Below are 21,654 nucleotides of genomic sequence, written 5' to 3' on the forward strand. Positions count from 1 at the left end.
AGCAGCACAGTATTGGAAGACCCCATGTAATCCGAGTCTCCCCATCTCATTTCTCTATAATTTGTGCATCAAGACACAGCAGTCAGAGGTGTGCTTATAAACTGACTGTCAAAATTGTATTAACATCAGGTGTGTATAGAGAATCAGGAATCAGATATATAATGTACTACAAGAAAGAAATCTCATTTTTTTAGACCGTGGATCTGAATTTTCGAATTCAATGTTTACTGTTCATTAAGACCAAAACTTTGAGTGCATTTTTCAAAATTAAGTCAACAGAAAAATGTCATTGTTTATGCATAGCTTTTTTTGGAACGTCAATAACTTAAAGGCCAACATATTTCACATTATACAATCAGGATGGTACTAATGACCCATGTTGATTTTTTGGCTCTGTAGGACAATATGTTGTCCTTTGGTGCACAGGTACCACTCCTAATAATGTTTGCACCTTTACTCATAAAGTCTATACATGTATTGACAAAATTTTGACCCAAACACATACAAATGATTCTAAAACCTTTGTGGCATCTTGGCTTCCTCAAATACATGTGGAAGTGACACTGGATTCTTGAAGCTATGCAAGGAGAGAAGAAACCCTAGTAGAACAGATCAAACTAACCACACTTTTGAGTGGGGATTGATTATCAGTTAAATGAAGAACAGCCTGTTCTTCTACAGTAATGTAGAATGGGCATATAAATAAGTAATTTGTCTTTATGGACCACTGAGCCTCCAGAAAGAGGAATACTACCCAGACAGAGAACATCCCAGATTCTTAGAATGCAGTAAATACTGATAGAGGAATACACTTTTATCTATGTTCAATAATTATTAGGAAATGACAGTAAATAGAAGGTGGTTATGAAGTCTTTATCCAACTTTAAACTTTAATAACTTTAGAAAGACACTATAGAAGTTCACTGATAAATATCAGAGAAGGTAAATTCTCCAGACTATTTAAGTAATTTTAACTATGTCCTAACTTCTATTTTTCTTACTTGTGAGTTATTTTATACACGAGTGTTGACAGCAAGTTATTTTTTTGTAATCAATTTAAAAAACTGGCCTGAAAAAAATGTGTCCAGTTATATCAAAGGCTAAAAACCCAAAACAGTGTAGGTTCTAACACTTACATTTCATGAACTTCTATCAGGTGATACCATAAAGTGATTAAACTTCATTTACAAGGATTTCCAATCTGATACTTAGTTAAGAAGAAACAAAAATCAATAGCATGGAGTTGTGAACACTAGATGAGGTGCAGCACTGATAGTTCAGCAGTGCCTACTAAACACTAGTCACTGTGGTATGTAACTAAGGTGATCCATTAGATCATGAGACCCTCACCCAAGCTTCCCCAAGGCATGCTGGGCTGGCCACAAAGTGGCTTCTGGATTAACAACATGAAAGAAAGGAGGCAGGTTTACTTTTACAAAATAATTAGGATAAAATAAACTTTTAAAATATTTTGTCGGAAGAAGACATTGAGTGTGCTAGACTGTGGTGGACTGCAGAGCAGGCCCCATAGGGGTTGTTGTGGATGTGACCCAAGGACATTCAATCACGACTGAGTTTACTTACAGAAGACTCAAAAGCACCAAAATCATAAAGCTCAAAAAGGAGTGCTCACAGGAGAATGTCTTACAGGAACCCACTGATGGAAGTCATTTGTTAAGCTAAGTGCTCATTTTCAAAGGCAATAAATGCTTGATGTAAAAAAAAAGGTAAAAATTAGTATAAAGGAACACTAGAATTCAAAGTCTTTTAAGTTGTTCTGAAATATTCCTATATAGTCTTAATATTTCACAAGACTACTCAGTAAGCACTCAATCTAGGCAATTAACATTACAAAATTATTTCCTTGTAAATATGGCTTATATAAAAAATACTGAGAATATAAAAGAAAGCAGATGGTAAAGAAAATAGTTCGAAATCTTCTTAGACCCCGTGAATCAGAACCCAAAGTAACTCTGATACCTGGGGTATAAAGGCCTGTTTTTACAACCAGCTTCAGCTTTAATGTTAACATTTGCTTCCCTTTTATGCCCAGAGCTTAATCAAATAAACCAACTAATTCAGAGTGTCAAACTTAATCGAGGTTTTCTTCGAAGGTCATCATAATGTCTCTTTGCAGATTCATATCAATGGTGCTGGCCATCTGTGGAGAAAGGAAGAGAAATAAAATAGATGTTGAAAATAAAGATGGAAGTAGTCCTTTTGGTACAAGAAAACCTTAATCTATTCAAAATCAATTATGAGAAAGCTTTCCCATTTTACCAGAAGCATCTTATTACTGTAATCTTAATTTTCTGAGCAATTCATTTTTTTTACTCCTCTTTGCATATATGAAGAAGGTACTGTTCATCTTAAGAAAACATCATACATTTGTTCTGGTAAGAAGCTCTCAAGTAAGCAGGAAATCACAAGGAAACATCTAGCAAGATCAGGATTCCTCTAGCCACATGGAGAAAAAAGCTGAGTTTAGAATAGTCCAGGGTGGCACATGAGCATTGATTGCCCTGTAGAACTAAACCATCACCTAAGTAGTGTAGAGATCAGGTTGAAAACACCCACCCTAATATCCAGAACCATCACAAGAGTCAAGAAAATAGAGGATGGGCTTGAAGATCTGGATTTGGGGGTCTAGATTTTGCTTCTGCAACTCCATACTCTCACTGACTGGCAGCGACTACAAAAAAAAACTGAAAAGCTACACAAGATGGGAATAGATATAAAAGAAAAAGACAAAGCAGAATAAGACTTGCAGAGAGCAGGGACCTGCCTTGACCGTGGTCATCCCTGGATGCTCCTTAACTTTGGACTGTTAGAGAGAGTCAGGCCTACAATGTCCCTTTTCAAGGACTGCCCAATGCTCCTAAAGCCCAGTGCAAAGTCCTTCCAACACATGAGTGAGGCTGTTCTGTCTTCCTTAGACTAAACATTTTGGATATCTAAACCCTTTGAGACCACCACTACCACTACTTTAAATTATGGTACAATTCCTGAGACACTTCTGTTGAATAATAAAAAAGTTGACCTGCAAGTCACACACCAAAACACTGCTTTGCTAGAAATGAAATCAGGGGGAAAAATAAGAAAACAGATAGAAGAAAATGAAGCCTTATAAGTTCTGCTGGGAAAGGCAGACCAGGTCGAGATTTTCCTGCACACACCAATGAACTCAGTCATTCTCACACACTTAGGTGGGAGCCGAAGAGAGACTGAGGAAGGGAGTGCAGGAACTTGAGGGGATTAAGGGGAGTTATTGCTGTGTGGGACCCAGGCCTGAATCCAAGCCTGAGGGATCTAATGAAGCCAAGGCCACAGAGGCCCAGGAGCAGGGACCCCAGCAGGGCCTGGGGCTGGGTCCTCTGGCTTCCATCTCAGGGAGGCTGACCCCGCCAATCAGAGCAGGTGCCTGTCAGCTGGAGGAACAGATAGCCATATTTTACTTACCACTTCCCTTCTCCTTCGCTCCTGCTCTTTTTTTCTTGCCAAATTTTGATCTTTAATAAGCCCTCCATCTTCCTGAACTTCTACTGCTGCCTGATGGGGCTTCTCTACTTCAGAGTAACATTCATCTTGAATTTCATCTACATTCTTGTCAAAGATCCTTTAAAAAACCACATTTTGTTTCAAAAGAAAATATTAAAAAGCTATTCAAGGTCTTTATTGTCTTGAATAAATGATCTACTAAACTGTGTTACTTTAAGACCTAGGGAATTATTTTGAAATCAATACTGTAAAATGACAGTAACTTGTTAAAAAAAAAAGTTAAGCTGTAGTGTTTCTATCTACAGCTCCACTGTATTTCAAGAGTCATGGAGAGGTGGTCCCCAGGTAAGACCTGTGTGTGTGTGTGTGTGTGTGTGTGTGTGTGTGTGTGTGTGGAGATGAGACAGATTTAAATGTTGCCATCAAATCAATAACTGCAGAGTTTACAGGGTTCATATTGAAATAAAATGGACACAAGGGAAGAATCATGCCTTATAAAAGAGGAGGGAGCCTCTAGCTTCCATCAAACCAATTCCAAATGAGAAAGGCTGGGTCAAAATGAAGATGAGAAAGGCTGGGTCAAAATGAGAAGAGATCAGTAAAAGGCAAAAACTAAGCATTATTAGGCATTCTGAGGACAGTACAAGGGTCTTTGAATCACTGTGCTCCACTGGCCTTGGGGCTATTATTAATTCCAGTTGACATTCCCTTTCTGAGTTCGGGCCCAGGCCCTTGACCTAAGTAGAATTCAGATGATTCCTCCTCACTGTCAATATTCTTTCTACCCTCACAATATGAACTTCCTTCTCTGAGACATGTTGGATTTCCCCATATACATTGACACTCCGTACCACATTTGGGATTCTCTTGGCAAAGATACTGGAGTGATTTGCCATTTTCTTTTCCAGCTTACTTTACAGATGAGGAAACTGAGGCAAAGTGATGTGACTTGGTCAGCTAGCTAGTAATTCTGAGGCTGGATTAGAACTCAGTTGGGCACTGTACATACTGTGGCATCATCTAGATGTACACAGTAAGCAATTAATGTTCAATATAAAGAAATCTAATCTATTCTGAGTTACTGTTGCTTTTGAAGAGCATATCAATGATAAAAATATGAAATATCTATTTAAACTATAATGTGGACAAAAAGGTTGAAATATGGATTCTGGAAACATTTAAAACCCAGTCCCCCACTTCCTTGCCCACCTGGGAAGATCTGGGTGGGCTTTGGACTTCTCTGGCTTTGGACCCTGCAGCTTCTGTATCAGCTCCTGTGTTGGGGTCTTTGCTCCCTTCTCTATTGCTGCTTTTTGGAATTGCCTGAAGAGATCATCTGATGATCTTGGTAAAACTGAAGTTGTAGCTGTTTTGCCTAAATTTGTCCAACAGTCCACATTCCTAATCTTTATCTCCTAAAAGAAAAGTTTAAATGTTAGTACACCCAAGCTTTGGGGGCAGAAGGAAGAAAAATCTTTGCATCCAATCTTGTCTCAGATAAGGGTCAGATAGTCTAGTATAAGATCCAATATTTACAAACAGTGTAAGATCCAATATTTACAAAGACCATCTTCATTCCACCTCCCAAGAAATGCAAATTCCTACAACAACAACAACAAAATACTTCTGCTCCACCTCAATAATGAAAAAAAGCTCCACCTTTCTATAATTCCCTCCTATCAGGGATATTATTTACAATTCCAAAGTAGATCTGGAATCAGGTAGAATTCTGATCAATGAATATAGGAAAGGAAGATATTTAGAACCACACCCAAGAAGTTTTGGTTCAGGGATCCCAAAGGAGGAAGTCCCCAGGGGTAATTCAGTTCAGAACCAGAGCCAGTAGGTCAGGATTAAATTCACTAAGATTAGTAAGAAATACTGGATTCCAACTGCTTCAGGTTGCCAAAAGTCAATTTTACATACCTTGTGGTTCAAGTTTCTTACCTTCCTGAAAACAAATTCATCATTTTAAAAAGTCCCTGGCTGGGTTAGGTCAGGTAACAAGTTTAGGAGGGCCAACAATATCTGAAAAACTCTGCCAGGATTATTCCCCTGCTAGTAGTGAGAGGACTCTTTCCTTTAGAGATCTTTCCAACTCTAAGCTGTAAGATAGCTTTATCCTTTGGACAGTTTTCATGTCCTGAAAGAGTCTGACAGACATCAGGACTTCTATACCTTCCTAGCAGCAGCATGCAGCTCAGGCTCCACCACACTCATGTCCAAGCTGGTCTGGTGCAACATGTTTGCAATGGGTTGCGCAGGTTCTCCTACAACACAAATGTCCATTTCAAAGCCTTGGGCACTGAGGCCCAGTGGAACAAGTATTGAATGTGAGTCAAAGGACTTTCACACTTACTTTCCTCTTTTTTCAGTGTTTTAGAGTTGAGTCCTTCCCATATCATGCTTAGAAGAGGGACTGATTGCCCAGCATTCACTACAGACATGATCTCACTTTTTCTGTCACCACTTAATGAAGTATTCTAGGGGAAAAAACAAGCTCCAAGGTAGTTCAGTGATGTTCAGTTTCTCAAATCATTTTTATTCCTCAAAGATTAAAAACAAACACCCTCAGTTACAATAGGAAACAGTGGCAGTGTGATGCCAGTCTCTCGCAGATACTCTCTGTATAGTGTTTAAAGAAGTAGAAATTAAGAAGATGCCCATCAATCGGGGAATGGCTGAACAGTTATGGTATGTAGATGTTAAGTTTTCTGTAAGAAATCCTAAACAGGGTGGAGAGATTTGCATGAACGGATGCTGAGTGAAGGGAGCAGAAGCAGGAAGACATGAACAGCAACACTGAGAGCTGACCAACTAGGCTGGATGCAGCACCTCCCAGCAGCTTGGAGAGCTAGGAAGATCCTGAGAGACCTGTTATGGACAAAGCATCTACATCCATAGAACTATGGCATCTGAATGCAGAGCAAAACATACATGCAATGTTCACTTTTTTAAAATTCTTTTATGCTGTTTCTTGCTCTCTTCATGATCCCCCCCACCTTAGTTCTAATTCTTCTTTCACAACCTGACTAAAATGGAAATGTTAAACATGATTGTACACATACAACCTCTATCAGATTGTTCACTGCCATGAAAGGATAGAGGGAAGGGAGTTCATCCCTTGAATGGAAAACTAGAAACTGTCTAAATTTCAGTGTCTAATTTTATGTTCAAGTTTAATCTTAAATGTTACATCAATTACATTAAACAGAACCGAGAAACAGGATTGATCACAATGGTATATAGTATGTGAAGTTATGAATAAGCAAGAACACAGATATTCCACATACTTTTGTTCTACTTTTCAGAAATGAGGATGATAAAATATGGATAAAATAAAAGAGGAATAGATCTTGAATTATGAACCTATACAACCTTGGGCAAATCACTTTACAAAAATCTGGTCTTTAAACACAGAAACAAGAGTAGTATGCTGAACTAAATCGACTTGAAGATGAAGTCTGTCTTTCACCTCTAAATTTGTGATCTTACCATGGGATGGATATAAACATTTTTTTAAGGTAACCTTATTAAAATTCTAGAACAAAAAAACCTATTTTTCCATTTTCAGGTAATTTAAAAGAGTTCAACATTCTTAGAAATCTCCTCCTCCCCTTTTGCAGATAAGGAAATGAAGTCTAGCACCCAGGGCTACAGAGAAAATAAGCTGCCAGTTGGCCTAGAACCTGCCGGCCTCTAGATCCCACTGAGGTTTCCCATCAGACCCCACTGTCTGTTTTTCTGAAAAAGTCTTTTCTAAAAGAGAACTAACTGGGGTAGCTAGGTGGCATAGTGGATAGAGCACTGGCCCTGGAGTCAGGAGTACCTGAGTTCAAATTCAGGTTCAGATACTTAATAATTACCTAGCTGTGTGACCTTGGGCAAGTCACTGAACCCCATTAGCTTGCAAAAGCCAAAAAAGAAAAAACAAAAAAAAAATAGAGAACTAATCATTCTAAATGGAGTGATGTGGAAACTAGAAGCTAATTATTTCCAAAATAGGCCAAATCCACATTTCCACAGATCTTCCTGGTACATTCATGGCCCAATCTGACAAAATGGTTCAGAGACACATTTTCAGAACTAGTATTTTAAGTCTGAGTCCTATTTGATATAGTAAAAAGAGTTACCTCTGAAACAATGAGAATGGGGTTGATGGGTTCAAAAGTGATGACATTTGAGGAATTCTGTAGCAGAGAAGTAACATCTATGGGGGATACAATTTCAGGAAGACCTGAAAGTTGAGAATAATGTCACCACCACATACAGAAAATAAAACACTTTTTCCTATTTGTACAGCTCATAATGGATATATTAAGTAACCAGCAAAAGTACTTTTACTAAAAAAAAAAAGTATGCTGGCATTCTTCACCCTACCGTCTTTAATTGGTTTGATGAAAAACAACTTCACTAATGTAATGTCAGAGGAAGAAAGTTGGGTTTGTAGCAATAATGTTATAAAAGGAAAATAATCCCTGGTGAAGTTAAACTCAAATGACAAAAAAACTTAAAACTGAGCAGAACTAGAATTTAAAGTCAAGAAAAATAATTAAAAAACTAAAGAACTCTGACCAATGAATGCAATGACAGGTCAGAGGAAAGAATATGAAGCATATAACAGAGAGATAGTAGACTCAAAATTCTTAAGATACATTTTTGTATATGCAAGTGTTTGCTTCACTTGACCTTGAAAATGTAACAGATCTTGTTTGAAGACTGCAAAATAGGGGGAATTTCCTTGCTTTCTGAGGCTGCTTAATTTCATTTCTGATGAGTTCAAATTACTTTCCTTTACCCCCCCCCCCAAAAAAATTGGTTGCTTTTTCAAATTTTACCTGTGGTTCTTGCTCTACCTTCTCCTATGGATTAAAAAAAAGATTCCTCATTCACCAAATATTTGACCACAGCTAAGCTAGACACCCTAAATCTTCTCCTTTCCCTAATGAAAAAAATCACTCATGGGTAGAGTCAAGATGGTAGAACACTGAGAAAATAATCAACCCTGGTTCTTCCAACTTAACTTCATTCCACAAAGATCTTAAAAATGATGCACCTGACTAATCCCGAGGTAGAAATCTTAAATATTTAACAAAACCCCCCCCCAAAACCGCAAATCACAAAAATTCCAGTCCAGGTTGGCTGGGAGAAGTCACTGGCTATGGGGACAGCATCTGATCGGGAGGTGCAATGCTTAAGGTACTACAGAAGGGGGAAAGGCTGTGGTAAGGCCAAAACTACAGGAGTCTGAAGCCAAATGGCAGCTCTGTCCCTCCCTCGCTCCAGGTCAGAGATTCAGGGTACAAAGAAAGACTAGTCTAGGTGTGGCGTTCCAGGGTTGAAGAGGGCTCACAGAAGAACTGGACCAGAACAAGTCCAGATACAAGCAGTAGCGCTCAGGGGCTCCAGCTGGTCCTAAGCTTCCAGCCAGTCTGAACCTGCAGCAGTATAGTCAGGGAAGGAATCCCAGACCAAAGGGAGCCTGCACTTCCCTCCCTCTGAACCAGCAGAGCCTCCCAACTGACTGAAGGATAGAGCCTGGCAGTGTCTGCTGGAACTCAATGCACAGGGTCCATTGCTCAGACCCAAACCCAAACCCAGGTTTGGTTTGTACAGACGACATAACAGGGTGGGGAGGGAAGGCTTGATTTTTAGCCCACTCCAGGACTGTAAAAGGTGGCAAGTCTCCAAAGTATCCCTGGGATCACTCAATAAGTCAAGAAAATAGCAACAGAAACAGCCTATAAAATAGAAAATAGCATAATGAATTATAAATTGGAAATCTAAAAATTCTTGTTTTGAACAAGAAAGATTCAGATGTGCACACGGTCAAAGCAAAGTACTGAAGTAGAACCTAGCATGCTTCAACCAAAGGTAAACATGCAAGGATAGCAATAATGATTTCAAACAAGTACCACAACACTAAACTAGGCCTAATGAAAAAGATAAATATCCATAATTTGCTCCAATGTCTCCAACAGAGAATGAATTAACCTCAATACCAAACACAAATGCATGAAATAACAGAGAATCTAAAAATTCTTAAAGGAAAGTTAAAAATGTTTATAGAGAAACAATAAAACTATCAAAGTAGATAGATCTCTGGAGAAAATTGGATGTAAATAAAAAGGAATCAGCATATTTCTTGGCTATGCATGGCACCTGCACAAAAATTGTCCACGTATCAGGGTGTGAAACCTCACAAAATGAAGAAAAGTTAAAAATATTAAACACATTTTTTTTTTTTACAGGCTACAATCAATTAGAAATTAAATGACTACACTTTCTGGCTACATTTGGAGTTTTCTTAGCAGATTCTGGTTTGCCACTGCTTTTTTTTTAGCTCATTCTACAGATGAGAAACTGAGGCAAACAAGATTAAGTGACTTGTCCAGGGTGACAGAAGTATTAAAGTCAGATTTGAACTCATTAAGATGAGTCCTCTTGATTTCAGGTCCAGCACTCTATCTACTGGGCCACCTAAAACTTAATGCTAAAGAATGGATGAGTCAAAGAAACAATTTCAACAATGAAAATAATGAAAATTTCTGGAATGCAGTCAAAGAGGTAATTAAGGAAAAATTTCTCTCTAAACATCAGTAAGAAAAAAAAAGAGAAGATCAACAAATTAGGAATGCCACAAAACAACAAATTAAAATACCCAAAAGAAACATTAAAAGAAAATCCCAAAACATCAGAGGAAAGCTTAACAAAACCAAAAGCCTCAATGAATACAAACTTTTTTTTAGCATTGTTATCCATCATTTAGTCTTAGTAACTTTAACATAATTTACTCTATACAGATATTTACTATTCACAATTTCTCAAATGACATTTTGCTTTTTAATTTCTTACTTGAGAGGGATATGCTAATTTGTGCTTGTGGAAGGCTTTGCAAAGTCTGTAACTTGTTGAGATTCTTGGTTAAGAGCAAATAGATCTTGATTTACCCTACAGGATGATAAGGCCTGAAAACCAAGAATAGTATTAGAAAAATAAACCCTTTACAAAGAAGAGTATTTGCAGAGGAACAATTTAAATAATTATAAGCTATCTAAGTTTTCTTCTCATTAGAGACTACAAGTGATAATGAATCAAAGTACTTTAGGTTTCTCTGTAAACATACGAATTCCCATAAACAATATGGCATTACTTATGCTAACTAAAATATGAATCTAGACTCTCTCAAGATAAAATTTTTTTTTGAGTCTTTGTTCCAACACCAACAACTCTGTCATGGGTGGATCTCATTCTTTATGATAAGTCCATCACAAAAGTTATTTCCATATTTTTCCACCGTTGCCATTGCTGATCACGACTCCCTCCTTTCTTATTTCTCCATTACCATGTACTACATTTTCTCTCTCCTTTCACTCTGACTCTGCTGTAGGGTCACTGAGTGGCGCAGCAGACAGATCCCTGGTCCTGGGGCCAAGAGGCCCTGAGCCCCCATACCACCCCTTAGGCCCAGAATCCACCTGGCCCTATGGTCCTGGGCAGGCCTTCCAATCCCAGCCCCTTGCAAGAAGTAAGGAAGAAAATGTGTTATATCTGGCCACTCTCCCCCCATGGTCCATCCTCTCCTCCTTTATTCACATCCCCACCCCTTCCCCCTGACCCCCTCCTTCTTACTCCAGATGTCTATACCCCATTGAGTATATTTGCTGTTTCCTCTCCTAGCCATCTCTGATGAGAGCAAAGGCTCCCTCATTCCCCCTTGCTTCCCCACTTCCATATCATTGCAATAGCTCATTGTAATAAAAAAATCTTATGTGACATATCTTGGACTATTCCCCCTCTTTTTCTTTCTCCCATTCCATTTCCCTTTTTTTCTATTGACTCCATTTTTACACCATATTTTATCTTCAAATTCAGCTTTCTCCTGTGCTTCAACTATAAAAGCTCTACCTGCTTTATTAACTGAGAAGGTTCATATGAGTATTATCAATGTCATTTTTCTATGCAGGAATACATGCAGTTCATCCTCATTAGGTCCCTCATATTTCCCCCTCTCTTCCAATCTCCATGCTTCACCTGAGTCCTGTATCTGAAGATCAAACCTTCTGTTCAGCTCTGGCCATTCCAAAAGGAACCTTTGAAATTCCCCTGGTTCAATGAAAGTCCATCTTTTTCCCTGGAAGAGGACATTCAGCCTGGCTGGGTAGTTCATTCTTGGCTGCATTCTAAGCTCTTTTGACTTCCGGTATATTGTATTCCAAGCCCTTACGAGCTTCCGATGTAGTTGCTGCTAAGTCCTGTGTGATCCTGACTGCAGCTCCACGATATTTGAATTGTATCCTTCTGGCTGCTTGTAATATTTTCTCTTTGACTTGGGAGTTCTGGAACTTGGCTATAATATTCCTAGGGGTTGGTTTTTTGGGATCTCTTTCTTGGGGGGTTCGGTGGATTCTCTCCATTTCTATTTTGCCCTCTGCTTCTAGAATATCAGGGCAATTTTCCTGTAGTAATTCTTTGAAAATGATGTCAAGGCTCTTTTCCTGATCATGACTTTCAGGTATTCCACTAATTTTTAAATTATCTTTCCTAAGTCTATTTTCCGTATCAGTTGTTTTTTCAATGAGATATTTCACATTTTCTTCTAATTTTTCATTTTTTTTGTTTTGAAGTATTGATTCCTGATTTCTGGTAAATTCATCAATCTCCCTGAATTCTATTCTTTGCCTGAAGGATTTGTTCTCCTCAGAGTTTTCTTATCTCTTTTTCCATCTGGCCAATTTTGCTTTTTAAAGCATTCTTCTCCTCAATAACTTTTTGAACTGTTTTATCCATTTGACCTAAGCTGGTTTTTAGCATGCTATTTTCTTCACCATTTTGTGGGGTTTCCTTGACTAAGCTGCTGACTTCATTTTCATGTTTTCCTGCATCTCTCTCCTTTCTTTTCCCAGTTTTTCTTCCAACTCCCTCATTTGATTTTCAAAGTCTTTTTTGAGCTCTATCATAGCCTGAGCCCAATTTCTGTTTTTCTTGGAGTCTTTAGATGCAGGAGCTTGTGCTTCCTCATCTTCAGACTGAGTATTTTGGTCCTTCTTGGGCTCATTTGCAAAATATTTCTCAATGGTCTTCCTCTTGTTTCTTTGTTCATTTTCCCAGCCTAAGCCTGTTTTTTGGGGGTGCTTCCTGAGCTTTTGGGGCAGTCCCACAAGGGTCTCAGTGTGTGAGGCTCTGTCCTCCCTCCTGGTCTGTGAATGACCCTAAGTACCTCCCTCTGCCATGGGCCGAGGTGGGGGGGGGGCTGCTGTTCTATGGGGGGGCCTAGACTGCAATCAGGATCTGAATGTGGTCAGAGCCCCAGAGTCCTGTTCCAGGGGCAGAGGACAGAGCTGGGCAGTCTCTCTTCACTCCCCTCCCTCAGCTCAATGGGCTCATGCCCTGGGGGGGGGGGGGGGGGGCTCCTGCTTACCCGCTCCACCTGCTTCTGTTTACTGGATCAGGGCTGGGGAAAGACCAAGCTGCTTGCTGTGTGCCCTGAGGGCTGGGCTCCAAGTGCTTGCTCTGGCAGAGGTCCCCCCTCCCCCACTTTGTGCCCGGTGCTCCTCGGGGTGCAGCTCAGGAGACTCCCCCGCTGCTGTGAGCTGCGGCTCCCAGCGCCCTGGGGCTGCCTCCAGGAGGCTGAAGTTCTTTGGCTCTGGTGGGCCACCCCTCTGGCAGGCCACCCCTCTGACCCCGGGGAGCAGAGCCTTTCTGCTCTTTTCCAGGTTACCTTGAGGAGAACTGCCTCATTGGGTCCCTCTGTGGGTTGTGTCTCTTGAAAGTTTAGAGTCCTTAGCTGATGAATTTTATCAGAGAGCTCCTAAGACTTGATCTCTTCTTGTTGCTATCTTGGCTCCGCCCCCCTCAAGATAAAATTTTTAAAAATGTTGAGCCATGGAAGCTTTACTGGGAAAAAATACAGACCCTCTTTAAGGGACCTCTTTGAATAGGTGAACACTTATATGTAATTATATTCTTACATGGTGCCCATGACCTTTCCTCCATTCTTCTCTACTCCATCCATTTCTTTGCTCCCATTTTCTAGCTGCTCATGCTCTGCCCAAACACAACTCAGCATAACTTCTACCTACATCTTCCGTTCCTAGTAGCACCTGATGCTGAAAGGACCTCCTGCTGAAGGAAAGCAGAACTAAACAGGTCCACTACAAATTCAGGAGACCCATTCAGAATTTGGTCCCCATTGCAGCAAAGTAATCCTTCTATTGCCAATGGATTCTAAATCCTGCTCACTTCAGTGACTGTTCAACATTCTCTGCTCTCCTTCCCTAACATTCTCTACTCTGCCCTCCTCTTCTTCTCCAGGTCTCTGTAGAAGCGGTTCTTTCCTCCTCCAGGTCAACCTTTTTCACTCTTGGATACTAATTCTTCCCCTCAGTTTTATCAATCTTCTGGCTCTTATCTTCAATCTCTCATTACCTATTGGTTCTTTACTTAGTGTCTACAAACACAAGCAGTTAGGTGGTGCAGTGAATGGAGTATCACCCCTGGAATCAGGGGGACCCAAATTCAAATCTAGCCTGACATTTGACACTTACTAGCTGGGGTAAATCAGTTAGCCCTGACTGCCTCACATTCAGGGCCTTCTCCAGTCATCCTGATCCAAATCTGGGCACTGCAGCCAAATGGTTCCAGAGAACAAAGTGACTGGTGACTTTGCACAGCTTACCTTCACTCCAATTCATGTGCATGTCATGGCATCACCTCCCTGACGTCATGGTCTTTGAAGGCCAAACGACAAACAGAAGCAACTCTTTGCCTGATGTTTCAAATATCCTCACTAGATCCTCCCAATCCCTTTGCCGTCCTATAGCCTCTTCTCAGTCCCCTCTGCACCAGTTGATGTTATTGACCACGCTCCTGGTTTTTGTTTACTTTTGTTCACCTCCCATCTTCATGGGCAGAGCTCTACCTGCTACACCAAACTGCTACCAGCTCTGCTGGGGTCCTGGGAGGGGAGGGAAGGCATCATTCAAGGGGGAAAAAGGCTCAAGTTGGCTGGCTTTCTATCAGGCACAGATCAGAGATTTTAAACTATATTTCCAATATTAAACCAGGTTATCAGTCTTGCACTCCCCCCCCCCAGTCTTGCACTCTTAAAAAATCCAAATTACTTTAAAATCCACTTACCTTCATCTTTCCTTTGGAAGGAGAACCATTCTGTCTGACTCCAGCTAACATGGGAAATGTTTCTGCAATGTACATAAATCCGTTTCTCAGTATCTATTAGTTTAGAAGGCTACAATATTATTCTGCACATTACCCCTACTATCCCATGATTTGTATTCATAGAGCTGGTTTACTGAAGACTGACTTGAAGATAAGACAACTCCTGATTTGAGGCCTTTATACAGCATTTCCTATGCCCTTTTACAATTAGTCAAAAGTTTCTAGCCACTGGGAAAAAAATAATCAAAAACCTCATTTTCAGTGAAACCTTCAGCCTCCACCCACCCACCCACCCACCTGCCTAGAATCAGATTTTGAACTGGAAGACTTAAGAAATCACCTAGTTTTATGGGTAATCCCTCATTTTACAGATGACGAAATAAATGTGCAGCATCATTCACTTGCCTAAACTTGCTCAAAACGGTATAACCTAAGAGCTGGGACAGGAATCAAACCCAGCCTTCTTTTCCCTGTACCACTGACTCTTCAAGGGTAGGAGTGAAGCATTTCACTCAGTGAAAAAAATATATAAAGAGTTTCACCTATATGGCAAAACTACTCTGTGATAAAGTGCTCAAGAAGCATCCCTTACAAATGACTGGTGAGGGCCCTCGAGGACCTCAACAACAGCTGGCTTGGGAAGAACAGCTGTTTATGGAGAGCTTTCTTTATTTTCTGTGGAGTTTGCCTTTCCAAACTCACTCACCCTCATTCTCTCTCGCATACCCACACTCGCTACACACACACACACACACACAACTTGCCCCACATACCCTGCCAACACACTGTACCTTGGTCCAACTGTTCTTGAGGTTCTCTGGTGGCTAAGTCTAATCCTCATTGTCAATACTGATCTACCTTAACCATCCTAATTTCAATAATTACCTTCTGCCTCTTGAAATGATATCACTTTTGCACTGGATGTATTACTGTCCTTCCCTCTCCTAAAACGTTCAATGCTGGGTGTTGTTAAAATTGCCATGAAAGAATTAAGTTCCAGTAGACAAAGAATTTAAAGTTCTTGAAGTGTTAAGTCAACATGACTAATAGTACCGATTACTGAAAAAAAGCGGGGTTAGAAATATTACTCTGCCTAATTAGAGGAGAAAGTCCCCCATGTCTTCAGTGTAAAACAAATTTGCTTCTATCTCTCACACACTCCTCCCCCCACCCACCAGATCCCAGCTAGGATATGCCATAATTTATAAAGTGGCCCTCCCACTGTGGAGGGGTCAACTGTCCAGAACAAAACAGGAGGCAGTCAGTTGGCTGGGCTGCCCTTAGAAAATTGCTGGGGGCAGTAGTACCACAGAAGCTTCCAACTGACACCAAGGCTTCTGGAGCTAGTCTGGAGCTAATCTCTTAGTTTCTAAGGGATTAAAGTTGAAGACTATCAAGGGACTTCTGGCAGGCACTAGCAGGCTCTGTCGGACACCCAACGTAGGCTGGGGAAGGTGCTGTGGGGCAGCACTTGTGGGAGGGCAGAGTTGAGAGAGGCCTAAAAATGCCAGAGCAGGGACTGCCTGTCTTCGGCTGCATTACCAGGGACCCGAAGACAACAGACACTCTTTTTAGTGTTTGACTTACAAAGAGTTTCCCTCACAACAGCCCTGTGAGGTAGGTCATACAGGTGTTACTGTGCTTACTTTCACCTGGTGGTAGGTTTCAGAAACAAGAGCTAATGCAACCCAGTCCTGAGGACATGAGTTTAAGGAGCTTGTATTTTTACGTGGTTAAGGGAAATGATTTGCCCACAGATCAAAGTGTGTTTTATATTAAGATAGTCTGTAATAAGGCCAAAAAAAAATTACAGAACCAACAGAACTCTAGGGATTTAGGGAGATTTTAAAAGGAGAGAAATGAGGAAGTAGTTCAATTGATTTTTTTCCTAAGAGAAATATCTTCAGATCTGAAAGAATAGGATAAAGGGTCTAATAAGATGCTAGAAATATTTAGAAAACTTAGAATGGTCTGCATAAATTCACATAACTTGATTCATATGAACAATCCTCAGGGTTGAAACCACTGGTAGAAGTGATCACTGAAAGTCTAAGAAATGCTAAAGGATTGATGAAGGGATAATAATATTGACCTGACTCCTAATAAAGAATGAGCACAGTGACCTTAATTCTTATTTCTGGTAACATTTTAGAATCTATTTAAAAAGGATGTTGAATAAAAATAGAAAATGCTAACAACCAGCATGCTTTCAAAAAGCTCATATAGGATTATCCAAGAGGTAAAGGGAGGAAGCTGATTGATATTAATAAAAAGCATTTGTTCAAGTCTCTAATGCTTTTCTTAAATGAAATGTAATAGTCCTAAGTCTTGACCTTGGGCCCCAAGTAGAAGCTAGAAAAGAAACTGCTATACAGTATCTTATCCAGAAAAAATTGCTGAGACCTTTACTAGGCCACAACCTCAATGAATCAACAAAGTAATGTGACAGGCCAAAAAAAAAAACCACCTTAGGTTATTTTTTAAATAGACAATTTCTCAGGAACAGTAACACAGTAGTAAATAATTACCACATAATAACCCCACAGATAACTGATTCCCTTCTGGCCAACACAGTTTAGGAAAAATATTGAGGAGCTAAGGCATGCAGAGAAAGCCAAGCAAAATAGTAGAGGGTTTCATATGAATTTCAACTTCAAGAAACTACAATCATTTAACATATAGATTAGAGATAAGGCTTTCAGGAAACAATGGTATCTCTCTTGAAAGAGGTAGACAAAAACAAAGAGGTAGACAGACTTTTTAGAGTCCTCCAGTGCAGGGGCTATAGAGAAAAGCTTAGAAGCAGAGCAAGGAAAAACAATTCTAATGGTCCCCAAATGGAATGGACTGCCTTGGAAGAACAGGTCTTCATTTGTCAACAGCATGACCCATTTTTTTTCATATATGCTATAAAGAAGACTCCTTTTTCAGATCTGGTTTGGATGGAATGGTCATATGCTTCTCTTCCAATCATCTGATTACCATTCAAATTTCTTGACTGATGGATGTACTGTGAAATTCTAAACAAATATTCAGAAATACTACCAGTTACTAAAGGACACAAATTACAACATGAAATTTTACTTTAAAAAACCCAACCTTAATAGGAGTGCATCAGGACCCTAGTCAATCCTTGAGAGGTTTCTTCTCTTCCTGCCAACTCTATCCATCTTTTTTCCACACTCTGCAAGTTTGACATGGTTGACCTCTCTTTTCCCAGACAGTGTGTCCTCTCTAGGTTTTTAGGGCATTGTTTGCTCTCCTACCTATTTTTATCCATCTTCTTGGCTGGGTCTTTCTCCAAGGCATGCCTACTATCAGTGACTATCTCCAAAGGCTTGATCCTGGGCCCTTTCCTCTTCTCTCTCCTTCCTTGCTTGGTGGGTGATCTCCTTGGCTCCCATGGATTCGATGATCATCTCTATGCAGATGATTCTCAGCCCTACCCTTTTTTTTGACTTTGCCTCCAACTGCCTAGTGAATACATTAAACTAAACATGTCTGAAAACTGACCTCCTCCTCTTCTCCCTCCCCAACCCCTTCCTCATTCTAACTTCTTGCTCCTACAGGGGTGCTACCATCTTCTGGGGCACCCAGAGTGAAGGGGCTTCTTCATGTCTCCTTATCTGGTGCCAAGACTCATTGTTTCTACGTTCACAACATTTCTGGTATGTGGTCCTTTTTGTCCTGCTCTGGCACTGGCATAGGCCTTCCCATCACTTTGCCTTCCCTACAGCAGAGGTCTGGCTTCTTCCCCTGCTGCCCAGTCAAGGATCACATTTAACGCCCCTTTCATAAACTGGCCCAGTCTACCTACTTCCCTGACCCCCAACTACCACCATATCATGTTCCTCAAATGCTGACACTACATCTCGGGTGCTTGGTTACCTGTATATTATCTCCTGAATTAGAGTGTGACCTGAGAGTGGCGACCATGTTTGCCTTTCTTTTTGTCCCCTCCTAGCTTAGCACAGTGGCAAACATACAGTAAGCACTTAATGAAAACTTTCTATGACTGGATTCAGACACAGTAATAATTAAAAGTATACCAGATAGAGTGCTGCATCCTTCCTATTCACCTATCTTACCTGGCCCCCAAGCTCCCAATAAGAGATATTCCAAAACTCTAAAAATGGATTGGGCATATTTTCAGTGAAACCTTGTCTTCCAAGGGACCTATTAGTGAACAAGAAAGTAATTAGCCATTAGAACTAAGTCCTAGACTCTCAAAGAATAGATATAGCTAGCTTATAGTTTATTCAATCACTATGAAATAAGAAAGTTGAAGGCTTCATAAAGATGACATTTCAGCTCTCAGTTCTGAAATCAAATCAAAAAATGGAGCAAGGGAATTTAAAAACATTCCAGTAAAGAGTACATTTCCTAATAAATTAAAACCTTGGCAATATTTATGGTTGCAGCATGCTTTACTTTCTTGAAAAAAATAAAGGGATTACCATCAATAAGTAGAAAAGTAGTACTAAAAAACACATGATAAAGCAGTTTTCTTACATAGCGTGAGTTGTTCTTGTCTGTGAAAAGTTACAATTTTCTTTTGGTTGTTTATCCAAGGGGGAATATAATGCTGGCAATTTTCTTCTCCATTTTACACAATTAAACATGTGAATTAATCCTGTGACTAGAGAAGAAGCTTGGTGTGCAGCTCAAGTGAAAGAGTGACCATGTGGAACAAAGGATGGGGCCCCACTGATTATTTTCATGACTCCATGCAGTAAACTTCAAACTCTGGTCCCTCCAGCCCCAACTGAGTTGAACTATAACTGGGAAAGAGTAAGCAAAATTAAAAAAAAAATTCAACACAATTTTGTCTAAGTCAAGAGATAGCCTACAGTTATGATTTGAGTGTGATACCCTTGCACCGGAAGAGTCTCAACTCTCACAGAAGCTACTCAATACTGACCAGATCTGATGCCTAGGAAAAGCCTTTGTTACAAATTTGGAACGGCCCATCTTGGTCTTAATACTTAATTATACAGTTATTATTCTAAACATAGAGAACAATATGCTATCTCTAATATCCCTTTTGGCATGTGTTAAAACTGACCTATTGTTAAAAACATCTAATTAGTCAAATGGAAAGAACCGATACTTTACTGGTACCTTACCTGTATCTTTGAGCACTTCAACCTTTTGTGTCATGGACCCCTTTTGGCAGTCTGGAGAAGCCTATGGATGCCTACCATTCATTACTGAAGGAAATGCTAAACCTAGAAGTTCCCTCAAGTTGCACTTGGAAGGGGGGCAAAAATCAGACCACACCCTCCCAAGTCAACAGGTTCGTGACTGAATTCTTTCTACATAGAACTTCAGGCAAATAGAAACTAGAGTATTCTTGAAGTCTATTTCTGGGACTGTTTTCCTTATTGCTCAATGTCAACGTCTTTATTTTTCACTTCCACCTATGTTTTTCGAATGGTATAGGAGTCTTTCTTCAAGACAAAATTTCCCAATTTTAATCTATATTAGTAAGGAAGTGAAAGCTCAGATTTTAAAGTTTATAAACAGTATTTTAAGTATTGGAAGGCAGGACATTAAGTCATTTAAATATACACAAATGGCAACAAAATACAAAAACTAGTCTGAGATCTTCAACATTAAATCTCAGAGATAATATCATTTGTTCAGTAATTCATAGAAGATCTAATTTAATAGTGAAGGCAGTTGAATCTCTCTAGGTTTCCCTCCCATGATGCAGATACAACCCATCCATGTTGATCCATACCACTTCATGTCCTCCCATAAATCCACTTGTGTTTGCGGGGGGAAAGCAAAGGGGTGCCTTTTGCATTTGATTGTCATAAGCAAAGCTATCATTAATTACAGCAAGGAGGCTATTGATTTTCCCCTTTACCATGGTAAGATAACAGACCAAATCACCTATTTTTCCAACCAGTTGATATAGAATGAGAATGCAAACTAAGAAACTGTTAAGCACAATAATTGATTGTTAATCTTATGAAAAAGATTTTACTTCTGTACTATTTGTGCTTTGGGAAAGGTTATTAGAACAGCCTTTAAATTTTAATGTTTACTACATATATTCATAAGAAATGATTGCTAACAAAGCTCACACTTCTTTTAAGATTCTTAAAAAAAAGCATAGGGCTAAAGTTAAGATGACAAAAAAGACACATTACCTTTTCTAAGTTCCACCACAAAATTACAAGTCCTTTTTCATAGGAAGTCTTTTTTCTTATTCTAACTACGTTTGGACAATTTAAGTGCATTCAAGTCTACAACAGAAAAAGGGGCATCTCTGCCTGCCTGACTTCCTGGTTTCATGTTGCTTCATTTAAACAAATAGAAAATCCAATTATACCTTTTTCATTCAAGGTCACCTTCCAATTTATCAGAAGACTTTCTTTCACATGGACAAATAGAGCTAGAGGGTGTGAGGTTTATTTATTTTTGATGGCAACACACAGACAGACATACACAGTCACACACACAAAACATAGCTTTACAAGAAATTTAAGTACCTTGCCAATATCAAAACTGGATATCAATGAATTAACAATGGTATTTTCTTCTATGATATGACAAACTATGGACATACTGACAGCAGTTTTTCCACTAACCTCAAGTATGAATTTAAAAAAAGGCAGAAACACCAAAGAGTCAAATTACACATGATCCTTGAGCAACATAAAGAAATTTTACAGCATTACTAAAAATAGGTGAGATATAACTGGAGAGCAAACCAGAAAATGAACACTGGAAACAGACTCCATTCAAGAGGACCAGGAGAAGGTCAAGGCAAAAGGAAAGGCCCGCTCTTGGGGGTTCCAGCCCTGGGCCCAAGCAGTCAAGGCCAAGGGTGCCGACATCTCTGGGAGCTCCCGGCATGCAGGAGGAGTGGGTCCGACCTGAATGATGATCTTTCTGGTGAGATATACTGCTTTCGTGAAGGAGAATTTATACAATTTGATTTATACAATCCTCCTGTCAGGAGGATTC

General features: G+C 39.8%; 1 protein-coding gene across 1 annotated transcript in view; it reads right to left on the reverse strand.

Annotated features, from left to right (window-relative positions):
* Positions 1 to 940: 940 nt before the first annotated feature.
* BRDT (bromodomain testis associated) overlaps positions 941 to 21,654 on the reverse strand; it is a 40,333-nt gene continuing 19,619 nt past the window's right edge. Inside the window, 9 exon segments of the mRNA XM_074221690.1 lie at positions 941 to 2,161; positions 3,460 to 3,616; positions 4,708 to 4,913; positions 5,677 to 5,768; positions 5,858 to 5,981; positions 7,632 to 7,735; positions 10,354 to 10,432; positions 10,434 to 10,466; positions 14,638 to 14,699. Coding sequence (XP_074077791.1) covers positions 2,093 to 2,161; positions 3,460 to 3,616; positions 4,708 to 4,913; positions 5,677 to 5,768; positions 5,858 to 5,981; positions 7,632 to 7,735; positions 10,354 to 10,432; positions 10,434 to 10,466; positions 14,638 to 14,699 — 926 coding nt within the window. The 3' untranslated portion in view covers positions 941 to 2,092.

Source organism: Macrotis lagotis, chromosome 2 (genome assembly GCF_037893015.1).
Source record: "Macrotis lagotis isolate mMagLag1 chromosome 2, bilby.v1.9.chrom.fasta, whole genome shotgun sequence".
In the NCBI taxonomy this organism is placed as follows: domain Eukaryota; kingdom Metazoa; phylum Chordata; class Mammalia; order Peramelemorphia; family Peramelidae; genus Macrotis; species Macrotis lagotis.